This window comes from Numida meleagris, chromosome 7 (assembly GCF_002078875.1).
Source record: "Numida meleagris isolate 19003 breed g44 Domestic line chromosome 7, NumMel1.0, whole genome shotgun sequence".
Classification (NCBI taxonomy): domain Eukaryota; kingdom Metazoa; phylum Chordata; class Aves; order Galliformes; family Numididae; genus Numida; species Numida meleagris.
In genome coordinates, this window is record NC_034415.1 from 22,606,739 (window position 1) to 22,630,230 (window position 23,492).

At 46.4% G+C, this 23,492-nt stretch overlaps 1 protein-coding gene and 1 long non-coding RNA gene across 6 annotated transcripts; one reads left to right on the forward strand and one right to left on the reverse strand.

Moving 5' to 3' along the window:
* SLC5A9 (solute carrier family 5 member 9) lies at positions 365 to 23,492 on the forward strand. 5 transcript variants are annotated; one of them, XM_021404487.1, is made up of 15 exons: positions 365 to 459; positions 1,963 to 2,160; positions 3,017 to 3,088; positions 5,404 to 5,508; positions 7,323 to 7,487; positions 10,474 to 10,579; positions 10,809 to 10,889; positions 11,657 to 11,862; positions 12,638 to 12,773; positions 13,663 to 13,770; positions 13,936 to 14,086; positions 15,270 to 15,438; positions 15,979 to 16,194; positions 21,196 to 21,343; positions 22,684 to 23,492. In XM_021404487.1, the coding sequence occupies exons 2-15, from the start codon at positions 2,032 to 2,034 to the stop codon at positions 22,890 to 22,892; spliced, it is 2,001 nt and encodes a 666-aa protein (XP_021260162.1). In that variant the 5' UTR covers positions 365 to 459; positions 1,963 to 2,031; the 3' UTR covers positions 22,893 to 23,492. The 5 variants fall into 5 exon arrangements, with proteins under 5 accessions (XP_021260162.1, XP_021260161.1, XP_021260164.1 ...); XM_021404486.1 differs by having other exon boundaries at positions 378 to 721; XM_021404489.1 differs by lacking the exons at positions 1,963 to 2,160; positions 3,017 to 3,088; positions 5,404 to 5,508 and having other exon boundaries at positions 378 to 721.
* LOC110402425 lies at positions 2,502 to 5,394 on the reverse strand. Its single transcript, XR_002441079.1, has 2 exons — positions 5,292 to 5,394; positions 2,502 to 2,669 (listed from the first exon to the last, which is right to left on the reverse strand). It is a non-coding gene; the product is annotated as an uncharacterized LOC110402425 (long non-coding RNA).

A 23,492-nucleotide genomic window follows, 5' to 3' on the forward strand; every position in this document is an offset into this window, starting at 1 on the left:
TCTTGTCCCCATGCCCACCAGCTCACCCCTGTCCGATGTGCCAGGCTCTTCCTCAGCCAGAAATGCCCCCAGGGGTGAAAGAAATCAACCCATCCCTTGGCTGTGGGAAAGCTAATTTTGGCTTTGCTGATGTGGCCTGGAGGCTCTCAGCTGCTCTGCCTGCTGAGGAGGATGGTTTTGCAGTTACCCAGAGCATTTGAGGTGCATCTCTATGTCCCCTGGGGATGAGAGGGAGCAAAGGAATTTGCCTCCCTTAGGCATCGATAGAGACCTGTCTGATTGCACCTGCCAGGCTTCTGCTGCTGTAATAGCTTTCACTATTTGTCACTGTGTTGAACGTTTATTGTTTCCTGGGCACGTGAGCTCCCTCTCCACCCATCCTCTCCCAGGGCAGGGAGTGCCACATCTCCTGGTGGTGAATGACCACCACTGTTGACTTAAGAGCACGGTGAGCAGCAGGTGAGCGTTGTCCTGCTGCTTGGGCCACCAGAACCACACACCACGCTCCTCACCTGGGGCCAGGGGTCAGGGAGTGCGTCATATCGTGCCGGCATGCGTCATACCCTTGGCTGTGGGCAGGGACAGGGGCCATGTCCTGGGGGGCTGTGGGAGGAGCACACCTCTATGGCCAACTCCAAGGAGCTGTGAGCAGAGCAGCGGGACCGTGACAGGAGAGCCACCAGACTGCCCAGCTGCAGGGAAGGACATAGCCATTGACAAGGTATGTTCTGTTTTTAGGATGAAGCCAGTGCAATCCTACCTTGCTGCAGCAGCAACAGGGTCAGCTCTATGGCTTGGGATGGTGCAGTCAGTGAAATAAAACTTGAAGGTTCCTTCAGGCTGAGGCCAATGTCGTGCTTATTGGTTCAACAGGCTCGTGATACCTTAGAGCTGTTGGGAATGGCTTGTTCGGTGGACTTAGTTTTCATGGGGCAAGCTTTCAAGTGTTAATTGTTGCTGGTTCAGCACCTTGGGATGGTGGGGTGAAAGGGATTGGGTTAGATGAGGGCTTTGGGTTGTGTTCCCCATGGAGAGCAGGCTTCCTGGTTTGGGAAGACCAGAGATACTGGCTTGTGTGCTTCTTGGGCAGGAATTCGATGCATTTCAAGATTAAGTGCCAGTCTTCTTGCGTGTGGGTGTCACGGTGTTAAGAGGGAAGTGTCTGGGTGAGTGTAAATGAGCTCTGCGTACCGAGAGCTGCCTGTTCGCAGCGGGGGATTTTGGCTTCCAGATATTTAATTTCTGGTAACTATACTTCAGGTTGTTGAAACATTTCAGTCTTGAAAAGCATCTTGTGGATAATGAGACTATGGGGAGGCACTGCTCCCAGAGAGCTTCAGACTCAGGAGTGGGGGTGGACAGGGGGCCATCCATTAGCAGCACAATTAATTAGCAAGTACATAGCCAGAAAGTGCTGGGAAATAGGGGAATAAACCAAAATGAGAGAGCGGTTTTGATGCCTCTCCTGCAACCAAGAGCAAATGAAGCTTGCAGAAGTCTGGTATTTCATGAGGTGGAGGGAACCATGGATGGCAGAGAAAATGGGGGGAGGCAGGAGATGGTTTTGCATGGAGCACTGGGGGCTGCCAGGAGAAGGCCTGTGTCCTGCAGCCATCTCTAAGCAGGGTCCTTCTAGGTCTGTGCGGTTCACAGTTTATCTCTGCAGTGGGGCACGGCCAGCTCCCACCTGCCTGTAGCCCAGGCCAGCTGCTGCTCTGGCTGCACTGCAGCTTCCTGGAGCCATGCAGGGGATCTGGCAGCAGCTTGGCTTGTCACGCAAGCAGCTTAACTCCTTTGCTGCTGGCTACGTGCGTGCCAAAAATCTCATCTGTCTCCTCTCCTGCACTTCTTCTGTTGCTGTCTGCACAGCAAACACTGCTTCACGTGAGCTCACCTAGCTGCGGATCTCTGCAGCACGGGGCTCTCCGCTCACAGCTTCTTCACCCTGTTAATTATTACAAGGGAAGCGATGAAGGCGAACGTGCACCAAAGTCCAGTGTGAAGGAGAAAATCGGTAGCTCTCCTGCAGCCATGAGCCAGCCAACCCCAGCCACCGTGGAGCTGCCTGTGGTGCCTGGGGAGACGAAAGCTGTCTTTGGTGTGGCAGACATCATCGTAGTGGTTTTGTATTTCATCTTTGTCCTCGCTGTTGGAATATGGGTGAGTGTCTGCGGTGAATGGGTTCAGCTCTGCCTGGGGCAGCCTTTGATTCTCCCCAGACCCTTTCTTGGGACAAAGGTGTCTGCCTGCAAAAGGCATCCTCTGCACACACCATTATCCCAGGCTCTACTGAGCAGGTCTGGGAGGTGACAAACCCATGAGCCCCTGTCCCCACATGGAGACCACTATGGGGTCAGCCCCTGGAAGTTGATCTGACGATGGTGTAAACCTCCTGTGCTGCAAAGTAGTCTCATTCCAAAGGGTGGGCAGGCGTGGGACCAGGGCAAGAGGAATGCTGGGGTCAAGGGTGAGAAGGCTGAAATGAGACTTAAGAAGCTTTGGAAGAGTTATCAATTATTTATTCATGTTGCTTTGTGGAGTCCTCTTTCATAGACATCTGCAGTGTTCTGGTTGGCTGAAGTGTTTTTCTCATTCCCAATGGGTACATTCCAGGAGAAGCCATTAAATAGGTGCAAGTGGCTCCCTTCCAAGCCTAGACTACCAGATATCTGCGTGAAGAGAGGCAGAAGCAATGGCTGAAGCCTGGCATGCTTAACAGATGCACTGAGCAATTCTGGGAGCTGATGCTGATGCCAAAACTTCAAGCTTCTCCCAGCGTGGTGGCAAAGCTGCTAACTAGTCTGAGTGCTGCTATGCTTCAGCTTGCCACAAATCCATCTACAAAGTACTGTTCTGAGCTGGGTAAGCTAGCTGATTTGGCAACAATCAGGGGAGCAGGACTAAGGTGGCACAAGATATTGCTTATACGATGTTTCAGGCTGCTGGGATGGGCATTGGGTCTGGCCTGAGGGTGAGTGAATGGAGGAAAACACTTTCCTTTTTCCTGTGTTTCCAGTCATCGATACGGGCAAGCCGGGGAACCATTGGAGGTTATTTCCTTGCAGGACGATCCATGACCTGGTGGCCTGTAAGTGAAATGCTTCGCTCTCTTTCTCATGGTTTGAAAGCAATTCTAGATCGAAGGAGGGCAGGCCTAGGAGGGGACCCTGTCCACACACTTTGACCGTAGCCTTGAGATGAAAAGGATCCGTAAGGAATCACCCCAGGCAACTTTGCCAATGGACTGTAGTGTGAAACTACCAGGTCCAAAGGACAGTTCAGCATCTTCAATTTTTTTTCAAATTCCAGTTCCTCTGCTAAAGTCACAAATAAAACTGTCCATGCAGGTGGATGGGAAGGAGATCTGACTGCCCATCTGGGGCTCAAACTCTTTGTCCCCAACTCACCAAGGATTCCCTCATCCCCAGAGCCAAGAGAGCATTAGGTAATCTAGCAACGTGCTATCCAGTAAAAAAGAATTTAAAGACTGAAGCAAAAGTAATCCCAAAGCCCAAGACTTTCTGAGCCCTCGCTATTTAGAGCATAGTCAAGATTATCGACTAACGATGTAAAGGATATAAACTTCAAACCACCAAAGTATAAATCTTCACTATGAAGAAAAAGGATCTATTGAAGGCATCTTTTCTTGGAGTGAAAGGTACATATAAAGATAATATAAAGTTTGAAAGGAATAAAACCGCCACAGGAATAAATATCCTTCTCAGCCAATGCCAAACTCCAGTACCGTATATCTCCCTAGTGAGTTGTGGGTAATGGAATGTGCTTCTCAACCAAAACAGTGTTTTGTTTTTTTTCTTTTTTCCGTTTGTATGTGCATTGCCCACAAATTCACTAGGCTAAATAGATTGGAGACATGTATATGTCTGTAAGGTTTTTTAGTTTTTTTTGTTGTTGTTGTTGTTGCTATCTGACATTTAATGAAAAATTTTTGTCTGATGCTTTTCTCTGATTAGGTAAAATACAAAAATTGAATGTTTCCCCCCTAATAACATCCTTCTTCTTTTTTTTTTTTTTTTCTTTATTTCTTTTGGCTCAGACTACAAGTGGCCAAAGATTCTGCTGGGTACAGTCTGACTCTTGGCACTTCTGACTTAGAATCCTAGGTCCATAACGACCTCAAATACTGTTCATTTTTTGAATTTGTTAGTCCATTCAGAGAGCTCATGTCAGCTCTACAGTGCTTCTTGGAGTGCCAGCTTCTTGTGGCCTTCACCTTGAGTACGTGACTGGCTTACATGCACTTTTTTTCTCAGGGCTGACATATTTCTGCTGTGTGTTAGCCTCAAATAAGCCCCAGTATTACATTACTGCTCCTGAGTAATACATCACCTTCTGTATTTTTGTGTCTGATGTAAATATCACAAAAAGAATTTACATTTCTTGAGAGCAGCAATTGCTACCTAAGTTGCAAATTCAGGCTGCAACAGCTAGGTCTCTAATCAGGAGTTTTCTTAGTCAAGAAGGCAGAGCTGTTGGCAGGATCCATTGTGGGTGTTCAGGCCATATTAATGTTTTACCTTGCTCAAGGATGAGAGGCAGATCAAATTCCATCATCCTTTGTTTCAGTTTAGCAGTACTTGGGAGAGAAAAGCTCCTCACAGGAGATGTAGCTAAAAGCAAACTTTGTCTGGAGAGAAACAGCCTTGGCTTGTCCTTAGCATCACTTTTCATTTGACCCTGAGAGATTTGGCATTGGCATACAGAAGAAAGTGAGGCTATGTGCCAAATAAGAGTAGTAATTAAGTCTGCCTTGTTTAAATCACCTTGGAGTTTGCATTCTTCCAATTGAGATGTCAGTGAGCCATGGTAGGGACAGTGTTAAAGTTAACCTGAGAAACTGCCACATTCCATAATGTGGAGCTGAATATCTTTGAACCTATGTGAACACAGTAAACAGTAAAAGGCCAGCATATTTCTTACGTTGATCTGGCTGCAGTTCAAGGATATCCTGCCTTAGGATGAGCTTCAAGAGAGTCCCCATGGCTGTGCAAACCACCACATGCGTTCTCTGTGCAAGACTAAAAGAGGTCAGGATATCTGTAAGATGTGGAGAGGTAGATCCCAAAGAGTCAGCAAGGCTTCACATTGCCAGCTGTGTACCGAGGGAATTGAGACTGATCACATTTCATAGATGCTAAGTGGCTGCCACCTGCCACCTCAACCACCCATTTCCTGTAAAGCAGATGCTTATCTGAGGAGAATCATTGCCAAAGTGAACCGGGATTCTGAGGGAGGAAAACCCAACTCTCCATTAACACCCAGGTACCTACCTGCAAGGAGATAAACATCCTGGGGAAAGGGAGCACCTGGGGGAAGTGCTGGGTCTGGTACAGAAGTTCCACATGGTGACTTGATTTTGTGTACCTGTGCCATGTGTTTCAGATTGGAGCATCACTGATGTCCAGCAACGTGGGCAGTGGCTTACTTGTTGGCCTGGCGGGCACTGGAGCAGCTGGGGGTCTTGCCGTCGGGGGCTTTGAGTGGAATGTAAGAGTCTGTTGTGTTGTCAGCTATGACATCGTGGTTTGCAAAGGGACTGTAGGTTTCTCTCCAACATCATACACTAACAGTATTGGCAACACCATGTCTTGGGGACATGGTTAGTGGGCAATATTGGTGGTAGATGGGAGGTTGGACTGAATGATATTAGAGGTCTTTTGCAACCTTAATGATTCTATGATTCTAAGTTTTCAAACCTCAGGAGAGAACACTCCAGAAATCGAGGCAGCCTTAGAAACACGAGATCTGTTTCTTTCAGTTTAAGTGGAATCCACTTAAATGATTAGCTCTTTGACCTTCCCTGAAGCACATGGCCATATTTTTAAGCTTTAGTTGCTGCTCATAGAGACTACAATGAAAGATAACGAGTGCTGAATATGTACTTGGATAATCACATGATTCTGGAAACAGGGACTTTGTGCTCCTAAATTCAGTGCAAAACCAGGAGAATCAGCAACACCGTGTTCACCTGTCAGCTGCCAAAACGTGAAGTCTCTGGGGTGATTTGGGTGTGAAGGCAGGTCTCATTCTGCCCTCTTGAAATGCCCTGGAAAATTGCCACTGACACTACATGGAGCATGAAAACCAGGCCCTTTGTGTGTGATGCTAATGATATTCCTCAGCTGCAGTGATGAGAAGTGAGACTATTGCCAGCTTCACAATAAACATCACTCACCTAACTCTAAATCTTTTGTCTGTATCAGCAGAGACTGCTAATGGTGCCGGATACTTGCCAAGCACAAGCAGGACCCAGCCCACCAAAGGCTTTCTCCTGAGTTATCTATTCACTGCAGCTATTTTTTTTTCTAAACCCTTAAGATCACCTTTAAATCCTTTGTGCAGAAACCTGAGCCTGTTTTCAGGCTGATGCATGTAAGACATATCACTGTATTTTAAGTAAATCTATTCAAGTAATTTTAGAAGCCCACAAAGACAAGATTGTATGTCAAGGCAAATCTAACTTCATGAGTTTAGATTCATTTCTTTCAAATTGGAAAGGGACCTTAGGATATGCCATTATTCTCTTCCTTCAGCGTGGGACATCGCTCAGCTGCAGGGATCATATGGGCATCTTTTACCTGAGCCAATCTCTGCCACTGCAGGAGACACGGCTGTTCTCCTCAATCACACTCAATCTCTGTCCCTGGGGCTCGGTTTCATTTCTGATAACTTAAATAACCAATCAAAGTAAAATCTGGCTAATGTAAGGTATTTGGAAAAAAGGTAATGTCCAGAACATGCAGGAAGTGAGGTCTGATAATTCAGTGACTTTTATTTAAGTTCAAGTTCTCCTGTCTGGGCTTTTGCTGGGTTTCAGAGAGGAAATACATGATGGCAGATGCCTTTACAACTTTCTAAAGACTCTTCACCTGTGGCGAAGCAGCTGAACTGCCCCTTTATCTACCAGTAACAGAAGCAGATCTGCTTCAGCTTGAAAGGAGAACATCCCAGCAGAGTCTTGCTGTTGCTTATTTTTATGCTCCACAGGGAGAGTCTGCTGCCTCAGCCTCATCACTTGCTAATCAAGCAACAAACAGATGCTCTCATCCTTCTCTGAATCACTTAACTCTTCACTGCCACAGCATCAGTGATTTCTAAGGCCACCAAATACAACACCAACTTGGAGGAACAGAACATGCTATCTTGCCCAAAAGTTCTGAGCAGGGACAAAAACTCAGAGTTCTTCCCAAATACACTGCATGGTATCTCACGCTTCTTCCTTTGTCCATCGGGAGAGAATAGGAGAAAGGTGTTCCTGTGTGCTGAATCGTGTGCTTTTCTTTTCTCCCTCTCCCTGCCAGGCTACCTGGGCCCTGCTGGCTCTCGGCTGGATCTTTGTGCCTGTATACATCGCAGCTGGAGTGGTCACCATGCCTGAGTACCTGCAGAAGAGATTTGGAGGGCAGAGGATACAAATCTACATGTCTGTGCTGTCCCTCATTCTTTACATATTCACCAAGATATCCGTATGTATCCACTGGACGCAACCCTTTTGGCTAGGGCAGGGCTAGGTCATCCTGGCACAATGCAGGGATAACTCTGATGTCCTTGAAGGGACTAGCTCAGCTACCAGAAACAGGATCTGTGTGTCAGTGCGCTGCTTTGCTCACATAAATACCTGCCTCTGTATCGATCATGAAGATCTACCTTGAGAGACATCACTCGTTAAACAGCAATGCACAGTGAGAACTTTACAGGGATATAGCAGCTAATTACTGAACACTGTAAGTGCCACTATTTTTCTGCCTATTTTTCCCTTCCACATCAAACCAAATCTTTGGCAATACAGACAGGGGAACTGCGGCATTACCCGTCTGGGGATCTGGCTGGCTGCATCCTATAGGCATGAAATTCTCTTAAATTATCATAAATCTGCATTGTCTTAGAAACTGTTCTGTTTTTGTAGTTGAGTTTTCAGCATTAGGAACGCTATGGTTATTCCTTTTTGTTTCTGTCATCCATGCTGTGTAAAAAAGGAATAGGAGAAGGGATAGATTCTGGCTTAAGAGAAAACTCAGTGTCCTTCCTGGATCGCTTGCAGCATTGTACCCTGCTGGTAGTTAAATGCAACGTAAGCTGCTGGGTATTTCATTTCATTTAAATGCTGTTAATAAAGAGGAAGAACTTATGCTCACGGATTTGATAAGCACTACCTGTGCCCTTGGAGGGAGAGGACTGTATTCCAAAGTCCATTACAGAGACTGAAAACCTCAGTCTCTTGTCTCCAGCTGACTGCTCTGTGGCAGTACAAGTCAGTGTCGACTAGACACTACTGAAGTATTCAGATCTCAAACTGCCTGAGAAGATGTCAAATGGAGATGAGGCACCTTTTGCAACTGGCTTCAATGTCCTTCCTCCTGGTTTATCATGTCTCAGGTTCTGGGAAGTGCATTAAAACAAGCTTGAGGCTGGAGTATGGGATAGATTTCCCAAGTGTTGGCTGTGTCACCCACTGCTGCTGCCACTACCCCTGGGAGTTTTGCTCTCTGGATTGGAGTACTACCCAAGATGAAGTCTTGGAAAGGGACTTTTGGGGTGGAATTGAGTACATGGAATGCCCCTGTAATAGTGCAATGTGCACAGCTACACCCTCAATGTATTTGGAGAAGAAGGACCAATCTTTCCAAATAACCTTGATGATCAGAGGGCAGGGCACATCTCTTATGAGGAAAGGTTGAGGGAACTGGGCTTGTTTAGATTGGAGAAGAGAAGGCTCCAGGGAGACCTCATTGTGGCCTTCCAATACTTGAAGGGAGCATATAAACAGGAGAGGAAACGATTGTTCACAAGGGTGAATAGTGATAGGACAAGGGGGAATGGATTTAAACTGAGACAGGGGAGATGTAGGTTAGATATTAGGAGGAAGTTTTTCACACAGAGGGTGGTGACGCACTGGAACAGGTTGCCCAGGGGGGTTGTGGATGCCCCATCCCTGGAGGTGTTCAAGGCCAGGCTGCATGTGGCTCTGGGCAGCCTGGTCTAGTGGTTGGCGACCCTGCACTCAGCAGGGAGTTGAAACTGGATGATCTTTGAGGTCCTTTTCAACCCAGGCCATTCTATGATTCTATGAACCTTCATCAGAGCATTATCCTGCCTTCCAGAGCAGAACCCTGGCCCCAGTCACTGCTGTTTCATCTCAGTGGTTTCCTCTCTGTGCAGCTAATTCACATGTGGCTGATGGATGTGGCTGGTGGAGTTTATGGGCATGATAGGTGCTTTCTATTAAGTGTGGTGCCTTTGTTTGTAGAGACCTCATTTAGCAGCTGGCTGGGACAGCAGGCAGTGGGTTACAAGAAGGATTTTTCTCCCAGTGCTTTTGGCCCACATATAAGTTAGCAACTAGGACATTGCACAGCCCTCCCTGCTTGCAAAGAAGAGCAGAGATCTCAATGAACAGTGTTGTCAGAGGACTGATCCTGTACAGCTAGAGAGCTGTTTGCATTCCCCACTGGGTGGGCAATGACCAGAAGGCAGAGAGGCTCCAGCAGTGTCCTGACAGTTGCCGTCCTGTCTTGGGGTTGCAGAGAGCAGGAGCTGCTCAGGATGCTTGCTTTTAAGGTGCTTATTTATAGAAATCTTGTCTTGTCCTTTCTGTCTTGCTTTCCAAATGTCTTTGCCTCTGTCTCACCCCATATCAGGTTTACGGGTGTTCTTTAGATGGATTTCCCAGCACGTACACATCTCCCATATCACTTTCTGCATCTGAACGATGTAATCTGTATAATTCTGGGTTTTGCCCAGTTTCTGGTTTCGATCTCTCTGGCAGTAGGTCCAAACAAAACAAAGCTGATGGGGGTTTCTATATTTCTAGGGAGGTTCTCAGCAGGTATAACCTGTTTTACTGGAGTCAGGCTGCTGACCTTTTCAGATAAATAAATCATTGCATAAGATACGAGTGGTATTTCAGAGGTCTTTCCAGCTGAGTGTGTCTCTTGGTCACTAGATCACCAGAACGTGGTGATGCACAGAACCTGATCTGTGCTATTTTCCCCCTTTACTTTTATGGGTACACAAGCACAGGCTCTATGTCCCCGAGGCATGGGATCCTGTGCACCATGGTTGGCTTCACAGCAAGTAAATGGTGTGGGAGTTTCCACCTCTGTCTCTGTGTCAATGGAGATCACGTGCCGTGAAGGCTGCCTGTAAGGTAGCTCTCATTTTGATGGCTTTGTGGTCTGTTGGGATATGGGACCTTGATTTTCGTTCTGCTGCTCCTGCTCCCAGACACTGCGATTTCTGAGCTCAAGGAAGCATTATCCCTGCACTGAGAACATGAAGGTTCACTGCTACCAGTCCCACACTCTCTTCTCCTCTTCCACTTCACCTCTGTAATGCCTTACCTTGTCAATGCTTACATCTGCAGAGGGCTGCAGCCTGCTTTATTAGATTTCACTTGTATAAAGTACTGCGATCAAACTTCCTTTTAAAAATTATTATTTGATTATATTGCAGACAGATATTTTTTCTGGAGCGTTATTCATCCAAATCTCTTTGGGCTGGAACCTCTACTTGTCCACTGTGGTCTTGCTAGCTGTGACCGCTGTCTACACTATAGCAGGTAAACAGCTGGCTTTAAAACACTAACCTGTGGGCCAACCCTATAGGATGTTCCTCCTGAGAGGGCTTGGGGCAGCTGTAGGGCCCTGGTGTCAAGCTCTGTGGCAGCTTTTCCCAGTGAATCCATTCTGAAATCACAGGGCTGGGACCAAGGAAGCCTTTTTCCCAGATTACCGGTTTCTACGTGCATGGGGACACACTCCATTTGTTGTCTGTCGTTCTCCTAACAGGCGGTTTAACAGCTGTGATATACACAGATGCGCTGCAGACCTTGATCATGGTACTGGGAGCTTTGGTCCTCATGTTTATAGGTAAGGGGAACCTGCAGTGGCATCACGCACTAGCTTAATGATCCCAAGGTCATCGGAGCGTATCAGGGTACCCCACCCTCTCAGGGAAGGTGCAGAAATGAGTTTTAGTCATTCACAGAAATGGTGCTGGCACAATCCTCATTCACCAACAAGTCAGACTTCTTTCATCCTTTGCACTACCTGTCTGGAGGTGAGGTTCTGGCTAACTTCACCTCCCTGGCTTGGGGTTGTCTGGAATTGCCAGCAAGCTTACAGAACTGCATCCCCAGAGACAATTCCAGCTCTCGCTGTGCTCATGTAAATTCAGAGTAATTCTGCTGACTTTCCATATTGACTTTGGGAGTTACTGTGAGTTCACCTGGGCGTAACTGAGAATTATAAAAAAAAAAAAAATAATAACAAGGAACAGACCATCCATCATTAGTCTTTGCTTTATGTCTTGTTGGCAAACAGAGATACAGTTAACCCATGTTTCATTTCGTACCTCCTCCTCCAGCTCTTGGAGGGTGTATGAGCAAAGAATAGATGCTGAGGACATTGTGGGGATTAGGGTAACAGAGGTTTTCCTGCATTGATCCTCTTCCAGGATGCACCACTAAAACCACAGGGACTCTGGGCAAGATCCAACTTATTTCTATGCATGCTTCAACTGCCAAAAGTGAGGGTAGAACAAAAAGTAAAGAGATGAGAGGAAGAGAGGTGAAAAGAAAGCAATCATTAGAATCAGATAAGGAAACAAAATTAAATAATTGGCATTTTCTTTTCAGGATTTGAAAAAGTTGGCTGGTATGAAGGACTTAAGGAGAAATACAACACAGCTATACCCAAGATCATAGTCCCAAACACAACCTGTCACCTCCCACGTCAGGATGCCTTCCACTTGTTCAGGGATCCAGTCACAGGTGACATCCCTTGGCCTGGCCTCATATTTGGCCTCTCTGTGCTGGCTCTTTGGTGCTGGTGCACTGACCAGGTAAAGAAAGACTTTTCCTCTCCGGGAACCCCCTTGGTGTTATTTCCATTCCACTCCTCACTTTGTAGATCTGTGAGCTGAAACATGACTGTGTCTTGCTGTGCAGAAGTTACTGCCTCTGTTACCGGACTAGACCAGGATAGCTCACTCCTTCGAATTTCTCAGCAAGCAGCTAGTTTTGTGCACTACTTGGGGTGGGGAGAGCAGGTGATTTTCATCCAACTTTACCCCACTGCGGGCTGCAGTTAGTGTGATGAGGATATAGCAGTGTGATCTGGAGCTGGCTCTGCAGTGACCTTGTGTAGACCTCCAGATAAATCACTCATATTCCAGCAGGTCTCCGATTTCTCATCCCTATCCAGGCTACAAACAAGGAAAGCTGTGTTTGTTTCTTAAGAAACTGTGTTTTTGTTGTTCAAGATGGGATAATCACCAATACCCACCACTGAACCTTTACGGAATCAGACTAGGCTGCTTCATTCCTTGTCTCTTGCTGCCATACAGCTGCTGCCTCCAGTCTCCAAGGTGGCTTCATTTCAGTCAAGGGCAAAATTATTTCTGTAAGGAAATTTCCACTCTGCCCTCTCCCACAGCCTGTGCACTGAGCTCTGAGCAGGCTGCAGTCACTGAGATGGGAAGGTTGCCATTGGCATGCAAAACAGCCTGGGATCCTGTTGGGTGAAAGTTAGCCATGAATACGAGAGAGGAATGATGGATCCTGCTCTCTCTGCAGTGCTTCTGTTCTGCATCTCACTTTCTTTCTGACCAATTGCAGGTAATAGTTCAAAGGTCACTCTCTGCCAAGAACCTCTCCCATGCCAAAGGTGGATCAGTGCTGGGAGGATATTTGAAAATCTTCCCTATGTTTTTCATTGTCATGCCAGGAATGATCAGCAGAGCTCTTTACCCAGGTAAGCCTCCTTGTGTTCCTCACTGTAGGGCTTTACACCTGCTATGAGCACTAATCCCACACAGGTCCTCCAGCACTTTTACACCTCAGGCATACTTGTATGCATTCCTGTTGTGCACACACGTTCCCAGGCATGTTCTCCACCTCCAGTGCTCTCACAGTGGGAGAAGTTACTGGGAGTATACTTATGGGGGCAGACTGTGCTAGTGGGAACACAGAGATCATGCTGTGGATGTTGCATGCTTCTGTCTATCTGGAGAAAGTTGATAAGGTGAAATACGTGAAGCATTAAGGTTGTCCTTCAAGTTCTATTGATTATTTCCAGTAGGTATTTGGTGAGAGACTTAGCAATCCGCCACACAACTTCATGCAGTTCCTGGTGGACTATGTGCAACAGCCCTCCTTTGTGGAAAAACCAGGATTCCCCTCATGTTGTCTCCCAGGGAACTCTCCTTGCTCATTCCTTCAGAGCACACCGCTTCCTGGGGAGAATGCCCTCATTAGGAGGCCCATACCTGGAGGAAGGAGCTTCAAGTGCCTCTCTACCAGAGTTCATCAAATAGGAGTAAGTCAGCCTGCAACATCCTTGGTAGCCCGGCTGGCAGGCTCATGGAAACTGTACAGTTCCCACAGCTTACAAATCACCAAGCATTAAAGGAACATAATATCCAGGAGACTTCTATCTGAACAGAACTGCAAAACTGCATCTCGAAGTTTCACCTTCATTTTATGACATAAAGTGTTCTTCAGCTCTGCTTGCTTTAGCTACATTTCAGCTTCACTTCTGATTTATATGAACTTACACAGGACATCAAGATTTGTTCCCTTGGGTTATACATCCTATGGCTCAACAGAATTTACATGACTTGTTCTTTTCCTGTCTCCTGCAGATGAAGTGGGCTGCGTGGACCCAAGCATCTGTAGAAGGGTCTGTGGAGCTGCGGTGGGTTGTTCCAACATTGCCTACCCCAAACTCGTGGTAGAGCTCATGCCTGACGGTGAGAAAATTTTATGGAGGTGGGCTTGAGCCAAGCCCTATGCAGAATCAGACTGCCTTAATCCAGACTAAGGATGAGGAAATCTTCCTGCGGTTATCAACCATTGGGATGCTAAAGCAGTGCTGAGAGGCCAAAGGTTTAGTCCTGATTTTTTTGCTCCCCCAGGGCTCCGGGGTTTGATGATTGCCGTGATGATGGCAGCCCTGATGAGTTCCCTCACCTCCATTTTCAACAGCAGCAGCACTCTCTTCGTTATAGACATCTGGCAGCGGATCCGCAAAAAGGCTTCCGAGCAGGAGCTGATGATTGTGGGCAGGTCCTTATGTTTCCTTACATCTCTTTACTGTCATCATGTGTTTTGACTGCAGCATTTACATTCTTCAATCTGGACACATTAAGAAAAACCTGGTGCCAAAGTCATAGAACAGAAACACAGCCTGAGCAAAGCATTACAATGTCCAGCTTCATCTCAGATAGATCTGGTCAAAGGGATACGCTGAGCTTACAGCTGTGCTAGGTAGATCATTACCTCTTTGTTTGCTAAACTTAGCAAAAACACTGCCTTAAATCTGTATTTTAGAAAAGGCAAAGATGCTCAGGAATCATTGTCACTGGAGGTCTTTAAAAACATGATTTTTGCATCAGACAGGAGCAATACATTGCAGTTGCTCCTTTTCAGGGAAAAGAGCAGCCTTGATGAACTGGGCCTCCCAGCTCTCTGTGTCTGTGATAAGTTATAGTGGCCTTTACAAGCACGCTTTAGTACTGAATTGTATCAGGGATACATAAAGGTCTCCTCTTGATAGCAGAATTTAAGCTGCATTCTTCATGTTTGTGCTATTTCCTTCTTCATTCGCAAGCACTGTTTCAAACCTTTATCCTGGGATAGGTGAAGGATACAGGTTGTAGCTTACTCCGCCACCGCAGAGTAGTGAAAGTACCTCTTCCTCAGCCATATGGAGAAACCTCTCTAACATGCAATACGAAGATGAATAAGGGATACAACATGCACCTGAGGCCACAGGATCAATTTTAAAAAGCAGACCGTGAGTTAGAATTTGGCAAAGGCACTGGACTGAGCATGTTATTTGCTTGGAGAGGTGGCAGAAAGGTTGGTAATGATCACAAGCTTCCATCTCTCTGTGACATCCGAGAGGAAGTCCTTTGAGGAATATGTCACTGAGGACATGTGAAGTTGAGGGGCTGGCACTGGCCAAGCTGATGGTGGGAGCCACCAGGCTCTTGAGGATCTCTCACATGTTGACTGGCAAGTCCCAGTGCAGCTCACGCTGAAATCTGTGAAATCACCTCTGGGATTTGATTGATTTGATTATAGTAGAGAAGATTTTCTCTTTCTCTGTGTACACATCATTATTAAGAGTAATGTCTGGATTTATAGGTAGGAAATTCTGGAAGCAATTTGAATTTGCTGCAAAATTTCATTTTGAGTTTGACTCCTCCAACTATAGAGCTAATACAATTTTATCCTCATCTTCCAGAGTCTTCATCCTCGTCCTGGTAGTCATCAGTATCCTCTGGATCCCCATCATTCAGTCAGCCAACAGCGGCAAGCTCTTTGACTACATTCAATCTATAACCAGCTATCTGGCTCCACCAATCACAGCTCTCTTCCTCCTGGCAATCTTCTGCAAGCGAATTAATGAGCCTGTAAGTGGCACGTGAAATACCAATTGATGCACGTATTTAATTGGATAAGATAAATAATGAAATCTCCCTCCACTACCCAGCCGTGGAGATTCCTTAGACTCAAAACCAGTCCAGCTAAAAAGTGTGATGATTAGAAAGCATTTTCCTGGGAGGTATTAGTAGATCTTAGTGTATGTGTTTTGCTTCCAAGAAGCCACTGCAAGCAATACTTCTTTGCCATCTCATTTGAAATCACAAAAGCCAAAGTTGTTCTACACTTCAAGGATGGGATCTCGAAGTCTAGTTGGAGGCGTGTTGCTAGGAGGAGACTTGCATTGTCTGTGCTCTATCAATTCCATGTTCAAGAGCAGAAAAATAAAATGAGGATTTTAAACTAATCCTCCTTTGATGTGTGTCAGTGTGGGATTCTATCAGGCATAAAAGGTTGTGGTCTATGAAAGAGCTATATTAAAAAATAAAAGAAAGAAAGAAAGAAGAAGAGGAAAACTTCAACCGAAGTTGTTGTGCAGTGACTTTTTCTTTATGCTTGCCTTTCCTCAGGGTGCTTTCTGGGGCCTCGTGTTTGGGCTGGCTGTTGGTCTCATTCGCATGATCATCGAGTTTATTTATAGCGCACCATCCTGCGGTGAGGAGGACAGCAGACCAGCTGTGCTGAAGGACCTGCACTACCTCTACTTTGCGCTCATCCTCTGCGTCCTCACCACCATTGTCATTGTCCTCATTAGTCTCTGCACTCCTCCGATCCCTGAAGAAAAAGTAAGTGACTTTTCTCAGAAACTCCATTTGGTTTCCAAAAATCTTCAGAATCTGTCCTTTTCTTTCCATGCTGTGGCTAAGAAATTGAGTGTAATGCTGCAAAGAAGCACTCGCTCCATAGCTTTCTGTTCCCTGGGTCGCATAGTGTTAATGCTTCCCGAGGCACTGAAATTGAGTGCGAGTTTCCATGCTGACACTGGAGCTGGGCAGACACCACAGCCCATCATAGCTGGAACAGAAAGAGAAGAAGAAGGGGGAAGGAGAGGAAATCATATTACAGAGCACTGCTGAGGAGAAATTAAATATATCTAATTGTAGCATCTATTCTGTTTCAGCAGAGCCAGCATCAATCTTGCAGGCAAACAAGATTAATAACTTTTGCAACATGGGCATTTAGGAAAATTGTCCCAGTGTGATCTCAATTACATTTAATAACTTTGAGTCAGGCGCAACTTTCTTTTACTTAACGCATTAAAATGGTGCAGAGTTGGGAGGCTTTATATAATAAAACCTCAGAGCAGCTCTTCACAGTCCAAAGTTTGAAAGCAGCTGTCAATATAACAAAACTGCCATCTACCTCCAAACAAAGTTACCGGATAGATTTAAAACACATTGTATTTTATTTTTTTTCTAACGGCATGAGGAAATGAGGGCGATGCTATCACAGCGTTTTCTATCTGTTGCTTCCTCATAACTTGCAGAGCATTAACCAGTGCCGTCCATGTTTGATTGAATGTTAGTGGTGTCAAAGATACCCAGCTCCTAAAGATTACATGAAAGCAGGTGCTCAGATAGAGGAGAGGCAGAGAGAGATTGTCTTTGTGTCTGCTTTGAGATAAAGTCTCGGCTTTTATTAGCTATCAGAGGATCCACATGGGAGAGAAATACTGGCAAGGAGGCACCATTAGTTCTGCAGCTTACGTTGTTCGCTGCTGCTCAGGGGTGGCCAGATGGTTGCCAGCAATTAATTACTGTGGTTTAATGAGTTCCCACTCATCATCTGACCTGTGATAACTAAATGTGTGCAGTGCTCTCTTCCCGCAGCAATAGCAAGAGAAGATGCATTAGCATAACACTGGCAAATAGTGAACATTCATACCCAGCAGTTCAGAAAACGAAGAAACTGGCCACAGCACCTGCAGGCTTTTTGGTCTGAGCTCAGAGGTGTAAAAGCATTTTGTCTTAAGGAATGTGCGTGTTGGGGGAGGAGGTACAAAAAACATCTTGTAGATGCTTGAAAACCTAGAAAAATTAAAATGTAATCACCAAGTCTTAGAACCAAGTCTTCAGAAGGACTTGCTGCCTAACCTGCCTTGATAGACAACTTTGTATATGTGCTGTGGGGATGCTGAGACATCCCCTCGTCATCTCAGGTTGGTCTGTGGCTACGCTGAGCTGGTTCAAGGACAGAAATATTATGGGAGGAAGAGCAGGAGGTAGAAATCAGAGCAGTTATGTCAGGTCCTAAGACTGTGCAGAAGCTGGCACCTGAACTCAGTGTTTGGCCACAAGCAACCCTGGGTTGTTGGGTTTTGGCTTGCAGGAGAGGAAACTTACGGCGAAGAGATTGTATGTCCCTGTAACAGTGGCTGAAGGGAAAACTGGTGGTGGGCATCCTGGCTGGGGGTGTCTGAAGCTCTGGCCCTTCCCAGTCCCACTGCTGGGCAATCTACTCGGTGAGCCTCAGCTATTCCCCCATAAATATCGCTTGGGGCTACTCTGCCAGCCCTTATCTGTGCAGCACTTCGAGAAGTAATGATGAAAGATACTATATAGGGGCTAGAAATTACACCATTTATTATGTCAAGCAAAAGTAAAAGAAAAACAAGCCACTAAAGTAAAAGCCAAATGAAATACAGCGATAGATCAGATTTCAGCAGATGTAAATCAGCATAGCTCCACTGCCTTCAAAGACCAGCAGCAGCTGCTACGCACAGTTATGCCACTTTATACAAGCTGAAGATCTACACAGGACAACTTTAAATATTGAATCCCAATTCTTTTCAGATAGCAAATGGGAAAAAGGAGAAAAGAGATTTGTATCTGATGTTAGAGAGGTACAGCTAATGTGCCCGGCTTTAAATGAATTACAATCCGAGAACTGCAAGCTGTAGCATTTTCTCCTGCTGTTTTGGACACTCTCCCATCCCTGTGGTGATTGATGCTGTGCTGGAAAACAACTATGCAAGGAATTTGTTTGGTATGCTCCAGAGTTCATATGTCTTCATTGTAGGTAGTCCATATTGTGTCACGCTGTCCTTGAAAACCCTGCAAAAGAGCTTACAATTAAATTTGAGACTGTGAAGCTGAAACACAACTGTCAGGTGCCAGATGGCATTTTGGAACAGAAGGATTTATTCTAGTTTACAAACAACAAAAGAAAAACTTTGCTGAGCTCTTGTAAACTCCCCTGTCCAAGGAGAATGTGAGGGTGAAATGGGAGAGAAGCAGCCCACAAAATACAAGTACGAGACAAGCAGGTCACCTCCTCTGGGGTCAGGGCTCATGCTGACATGCTGATGGATCAGCTATTCCAGCTGATGTGTCCGGAGCTCAGGCTGTTTTCTCAGTGTGCTGTGGTCTGGATTCAGTGTCCTCTTGAGGTATGCTGCCTGCAAGTGCAGGCTTCCTTGGTGTGTGTCCTTCAGCAGGTGGCACAGAGGAAAAGGGTGTCCTTGAGGAATTCAGTCATCCCAAAACTACTCTGGGGACATAGAAGCTGGAGAATGGGTGTGAGGCTTCACCAGGGAGCCCTGTGGGATCTGGGCTTGCTGTGTTGAATGGGTTGGCCACAGGCAAAGCACCAGCTTTCATAGGATCTTAGAATGGCATAGGTTGGAGGGGACCTTAATGGTCATCTGGTTCCAACTCGCAGCCTTGGGCTGGGTTCCCAGCCACTAGATGAGGCTGCCCAGTGTGCCATGCAACCTGGCCTTCAATGCCTCCCGAGGTGAGGCAGCCACAACCTCTCAGTGCAACCTGTTCCAGCTTTGGGGTGGTTCAGTGATGCTCTGTGATGAGGTTACCTGTATGTCTGTGATGCTGAGAATGGCTCTCACCAGACAGAAGCTGAGCCCCAGGGAACCTCCAGCCTTGCAGGTTTTGCTGCAATGTGAAGGGACAGTCACACAGTGACACGTGGGAAGAGAAGCAAAAAAGACAAAAACTTTCTCAAATCCTTTAGTACTCTGAAACTTTGACATGTTCCAGTGACATTTCCTAAGTGATTAAAAAAAAAAAAAATCCTTGAGAAAGATGAGGATCATCAAATCAAAGCAATTTAGCACATCGTGACAAGAAAGATTAGCCCTGCCCAATGCTCATCTTGGTTGAAAATGATTTAAATAAAGCTATAAATCTTCTGGAAATTATGCAACACTTTGTGTCAGCTGGAAACTGCTGCCTAGATCTGTGTGTGTGAAATTCAAAAATTAAACTCACGTTACTTTGCAAAGTGACCCATTTGAGATGTTCATTTTCATAGGGGCACAGCAGGGATGCAGTTGCTCATCAGGCAGATAGATGCATGACTTTGCCTGACCAGGGCTTCGCTGCCCCAGTCTTGTTCTATGGGATGTCCATGAATTTGGTTAACTGCTGCTTTTTGGCCTTGCTGTTTGGCTTGGTCACAGCATGCAGGAGTTAATAAGTGGCCACCAGACTGCTCAGTGTGCCATGGACAGCCAAATAAGCAGCAGCCCTCAGCTTAAATTTAAAGACCCGTGGGATGGTTAATGCCACCCCACAGCTGGCAAAAGGACCGGGGAGGTTTGCAGGATTAACCCTTTCTATGAGCTTCTTGTGTCCAAGATGGGAGAAGACTCTGAGACTTGCCCTAGGACGAGGGCTTCACTCATCCCACTGCCACTGCTGTAAAGCAGAGATTGCAGCCACAAGAGCCCTTCCAGAGCTCATCTACACACATGGCTTTTGAAAGGATGATGCAAGGAGCAGTAATTCTAGAAAACTGGAATTCAGTATAAACAAAAAAATCCCAAGTGAAAAAAAAAAAAAGAAGTCATTCAGATCAACAAGTCTCACAGCGTGTTCCCAGAGCTCATTCTTTTCTTTTCTTGTAGGTACACCTGTTGCTGTAATGCACAGGATAACCATTCCTGCAAACTGTGACTTGTTTCCCACCACTATGGCTCTGTCCTGTCCCTTGGCACTGCTGCAGCCACAGAACAGAGACACAATACTGCTGCTTTTCCACCAAGACCCACAAGAGAAACTCATTTGGAAGTGCAGGCTACTGCTTGGATGTGAGCTTGTCCAAAATGTGAGGCTTAATGCTCATACTGGGTTTGCTTTTCCTATTAAACTACAGCTGAGATGAGACAAGATCCTCCAGTCTCTCCCTATGTCCCAGAGATGGAGCTACTCAAACAGCAGTGTCCCCATGGCCATATATCTGCATAATGCCCCTATGGCCATACATCTGCATGCCAACACACAGATGATCTTGTTCTGCTGAGAGTGGGCAGAGGGTATAATTGCTGTCTATAATTGGCAATAGCCAGAGAGGGTTATTCTAGCTTCATTTTTTTTCTTAATTTCTTCTCTCTTGCTCTCTCTTAATTGACTTAACTGTCCTTCCCTGCTGGACGGCTGCTGTTCTGGACACAGACCTTCATCGTTATTTCAAGTCACTAAACTGAGCATAGCAAATAGGAGTGTGCTTCCTCGGTGTCTACTAAAAGGTATCTCCTGGTAGAGATAGGGATGGAACTGATTAAGCAAAAAGAAAACAAACAAACAGATGGAAAGGAGCTAGATTAACTCACCATTTTTCTCAGCTTTTCAGCTCGAGTTGGCTGCTGCCAGCTTTTGTTTCCAGCATGTAGGCATCTGCGCGAAGGGGAAATGGCAGGGGAATAACCACCACCCCCAGAACTGCTCTGCCAGCACCGTTTTGGACCTGTCCCCAAAGAGAGCCTTGACTTGCATACCCGTCTGGGACTGGCAGGCCCTAACCTGTGTGTTCTCCATCCTTCTTTGCAGCTTGCTCGCCTGACATGGTGGACGAGACACAAAAAGTCTCCTGACATTGACCTGAAAAACTACAAGAGCGAATCAGCACAGATGAACCCAGCTAACGGAGAGCACGACTTGGTCGAAAGTGCCGACGCAGGCAGTAAGGAGGAGGCAGGTAGGGTGCCTGGCTGTGTACAAGCACACTCGTGTGCACGTGAGTGCGTAGCCAGGACCACAAACACACACTTGCCCAGCCACAACTCGTGAGAGGTCAGCTGATGGAGTAAAGGCTTGTATTTACGGGTATACCAGTTCTGGAGATGTGAGTAATGAAAGTGTTGTTTGTGGTTTTTAGTCTTCCAGACAGACCTGCTAGCATGTACTTACATGTCATACTCCACTCAGTGGCTCAAAAGAGCCACTATTCTCGAGAATCAGAGAAAACCCATCATTCAGTAAAATGCTTTTCCCCCGAAATCAAGCCATTTACTCACACAAAATACTCTGATCCAGTCCTGCCCTTGTTGCAGTGTTATTTTAGCCTTTAAGGCCTGGCACTTCCTGGCATGATGGACTCCTTAGATGGGAGTCAACAGCCACCTACCATGACCCTTGGGGGTGGAAGGTCTGTGCAGCTGGGACGCTGCTCCTCATCCCATTGGCACTGGAGCTTTGTATCATGGCTCCACATCTCTTTGGCTGGCTCAGCAAGATGCTTTTGAGGAGATCTGTATCACTACTGCAAGATTTCTTCACTCCCTCTTTTTGTTGGTCAGTGCAAAGGACATCAGTACCAACTACAGCCAAGCTAAACAGAAGTGAACAAATAACAAAACCGCCTCTTTTTCTTTCTGTTTTCCAATAGAGTAAGGTTGGGTTTAAGTTAAATGCAGATGTTCATCTATTTAAAACCTATTTATAATCTCTTATCAATTCCTAGTTCACTTAACTTGCTCGCATTTTTATAAACAAATGTCTCAGTAATTTGGTAATTAGTAATGATGGGAAAGGAAATATGGAACACAAGAGCTGACAGTTTAATGAGTTCTTCTCTCGGGTAACACCTTTTTCAAGGCTTTACAACATTCTGCCTTTCAAAAAAAAGAAGGTTATATTTGGAAAGCACAGCCACTGAAATACACAGGACTGACAATTAAAACACATACTTCACCTGGCCTGTCACACGTAATAAATAAGCCAGGAGAGCTCTAAACGCACCATCATGCTGTCAGCAACTTGTGAATGTGGATGGAAGATGGGTCAGGGTAGGAGGGGGAAGAGGTTTGTTGATTAACTAATGAATGATTGGCTGTGCAATCAACTAGCTGCAATCAGGCTGTGCTATACTTGGTAGAGGCAAAGCTTTCTCCTTCCACTTCCCATCATCTCCCATCACCATCTTCTGCCAGGTGCACCTCAAGACCCACTGCAGTTTGGCCAACACAGTCTGGCAGGAGGAGGCAGGGAAATGTCCCCACCAGATGGTGATGGCGATGTTCTCTCTGTCTCTCACAGTACCCAAGCCTCCCTGCTGGAAAACACTGTACCTGTGGTTCTGTGGTCTGTCCCCCAGCCCCGCACCACCTCTGTCCCAGGAGGAGAGAGCTGCCCTGGAGCGCAGACTCACCAGCATTGAGGAGAAGCCCCTCTGGAAGGCTGTTTGCAATGCTAATGCTCTTCTCCTGCTGACCATTAATGTCTTTCTGTGGGGATATTTTGGCTGAGGTGGGGTCGGGCAGCACGTGGCTTTGGTTTACTACAGAGCTTCTCATCCTCACATCTGAGCCAGAGGCTTTGGGTGACAAATTCTGGTGATGGTCCCTGTGTGCCTGGGCACAGCCCTTCCCCAGGGCACTGCTTGCTGGAAATGCCCGTTGGGCTCGGTGGTGCCACTCCTGAGCCAAGGAGTGACCAAGACTCAAACCTGGTTGCAGCCAGGATGCACAGGACAGCACACGGGTCAAGCCAGCAGAGCTGGAGTCAGCTTTAGAGCAAAGCCGAACCTGACAGGGAGCAAAACTCTGGAAAGCCTGGGGCCTCACTCCACTTCTGCAACCCGACTGCTCCACTGTTTGAGGGGAAGGAGGCCAAAGCACTTCTCACAGGCTTTTATATAGCCTAATTGAGATGTGGTCAGGGTGGGATCACTGGATTAGTGACAACCCTGGCTCCTGCACCCACCCCAAGACCTGCATTGGACACCTCCCCCCGGCACTGGCAGCAGGCAGGCCCCCGCCAGGTCCTGGCCTGTCCCCATTCACCCCGGATGAATCCTGCCTTTAACAGCATTACCAGCAATAAAAGTGCCTTAGTAACAAAGCCAA

Excerpts from the sequence above, each read along its gene's own strand:
- SLC5A9 (XM_021404487.1), top strand. The coding sequence starts at position 2,032 with ATGAGCCAGCCAACCCCAGCCACCGTGGAGCTGCCTGTGGTGCCTGGG. Across the intron at positions 2,161-3,016 it reads TCCTCGCTGTTGGAATATGG|TCATCGATACGGGCAAGCCG; the intron begins GTGAGTGTCTGC and ends CTGTGTTTCCAG. Across the intron at positions 13,771-13,935 it reads GGTAGAGCTCATGCCTGACG|GGCTCCGGGGTTTGATGATT; the intron begins GTGAGAAAATTT and ends TTGCTCCCCCAG.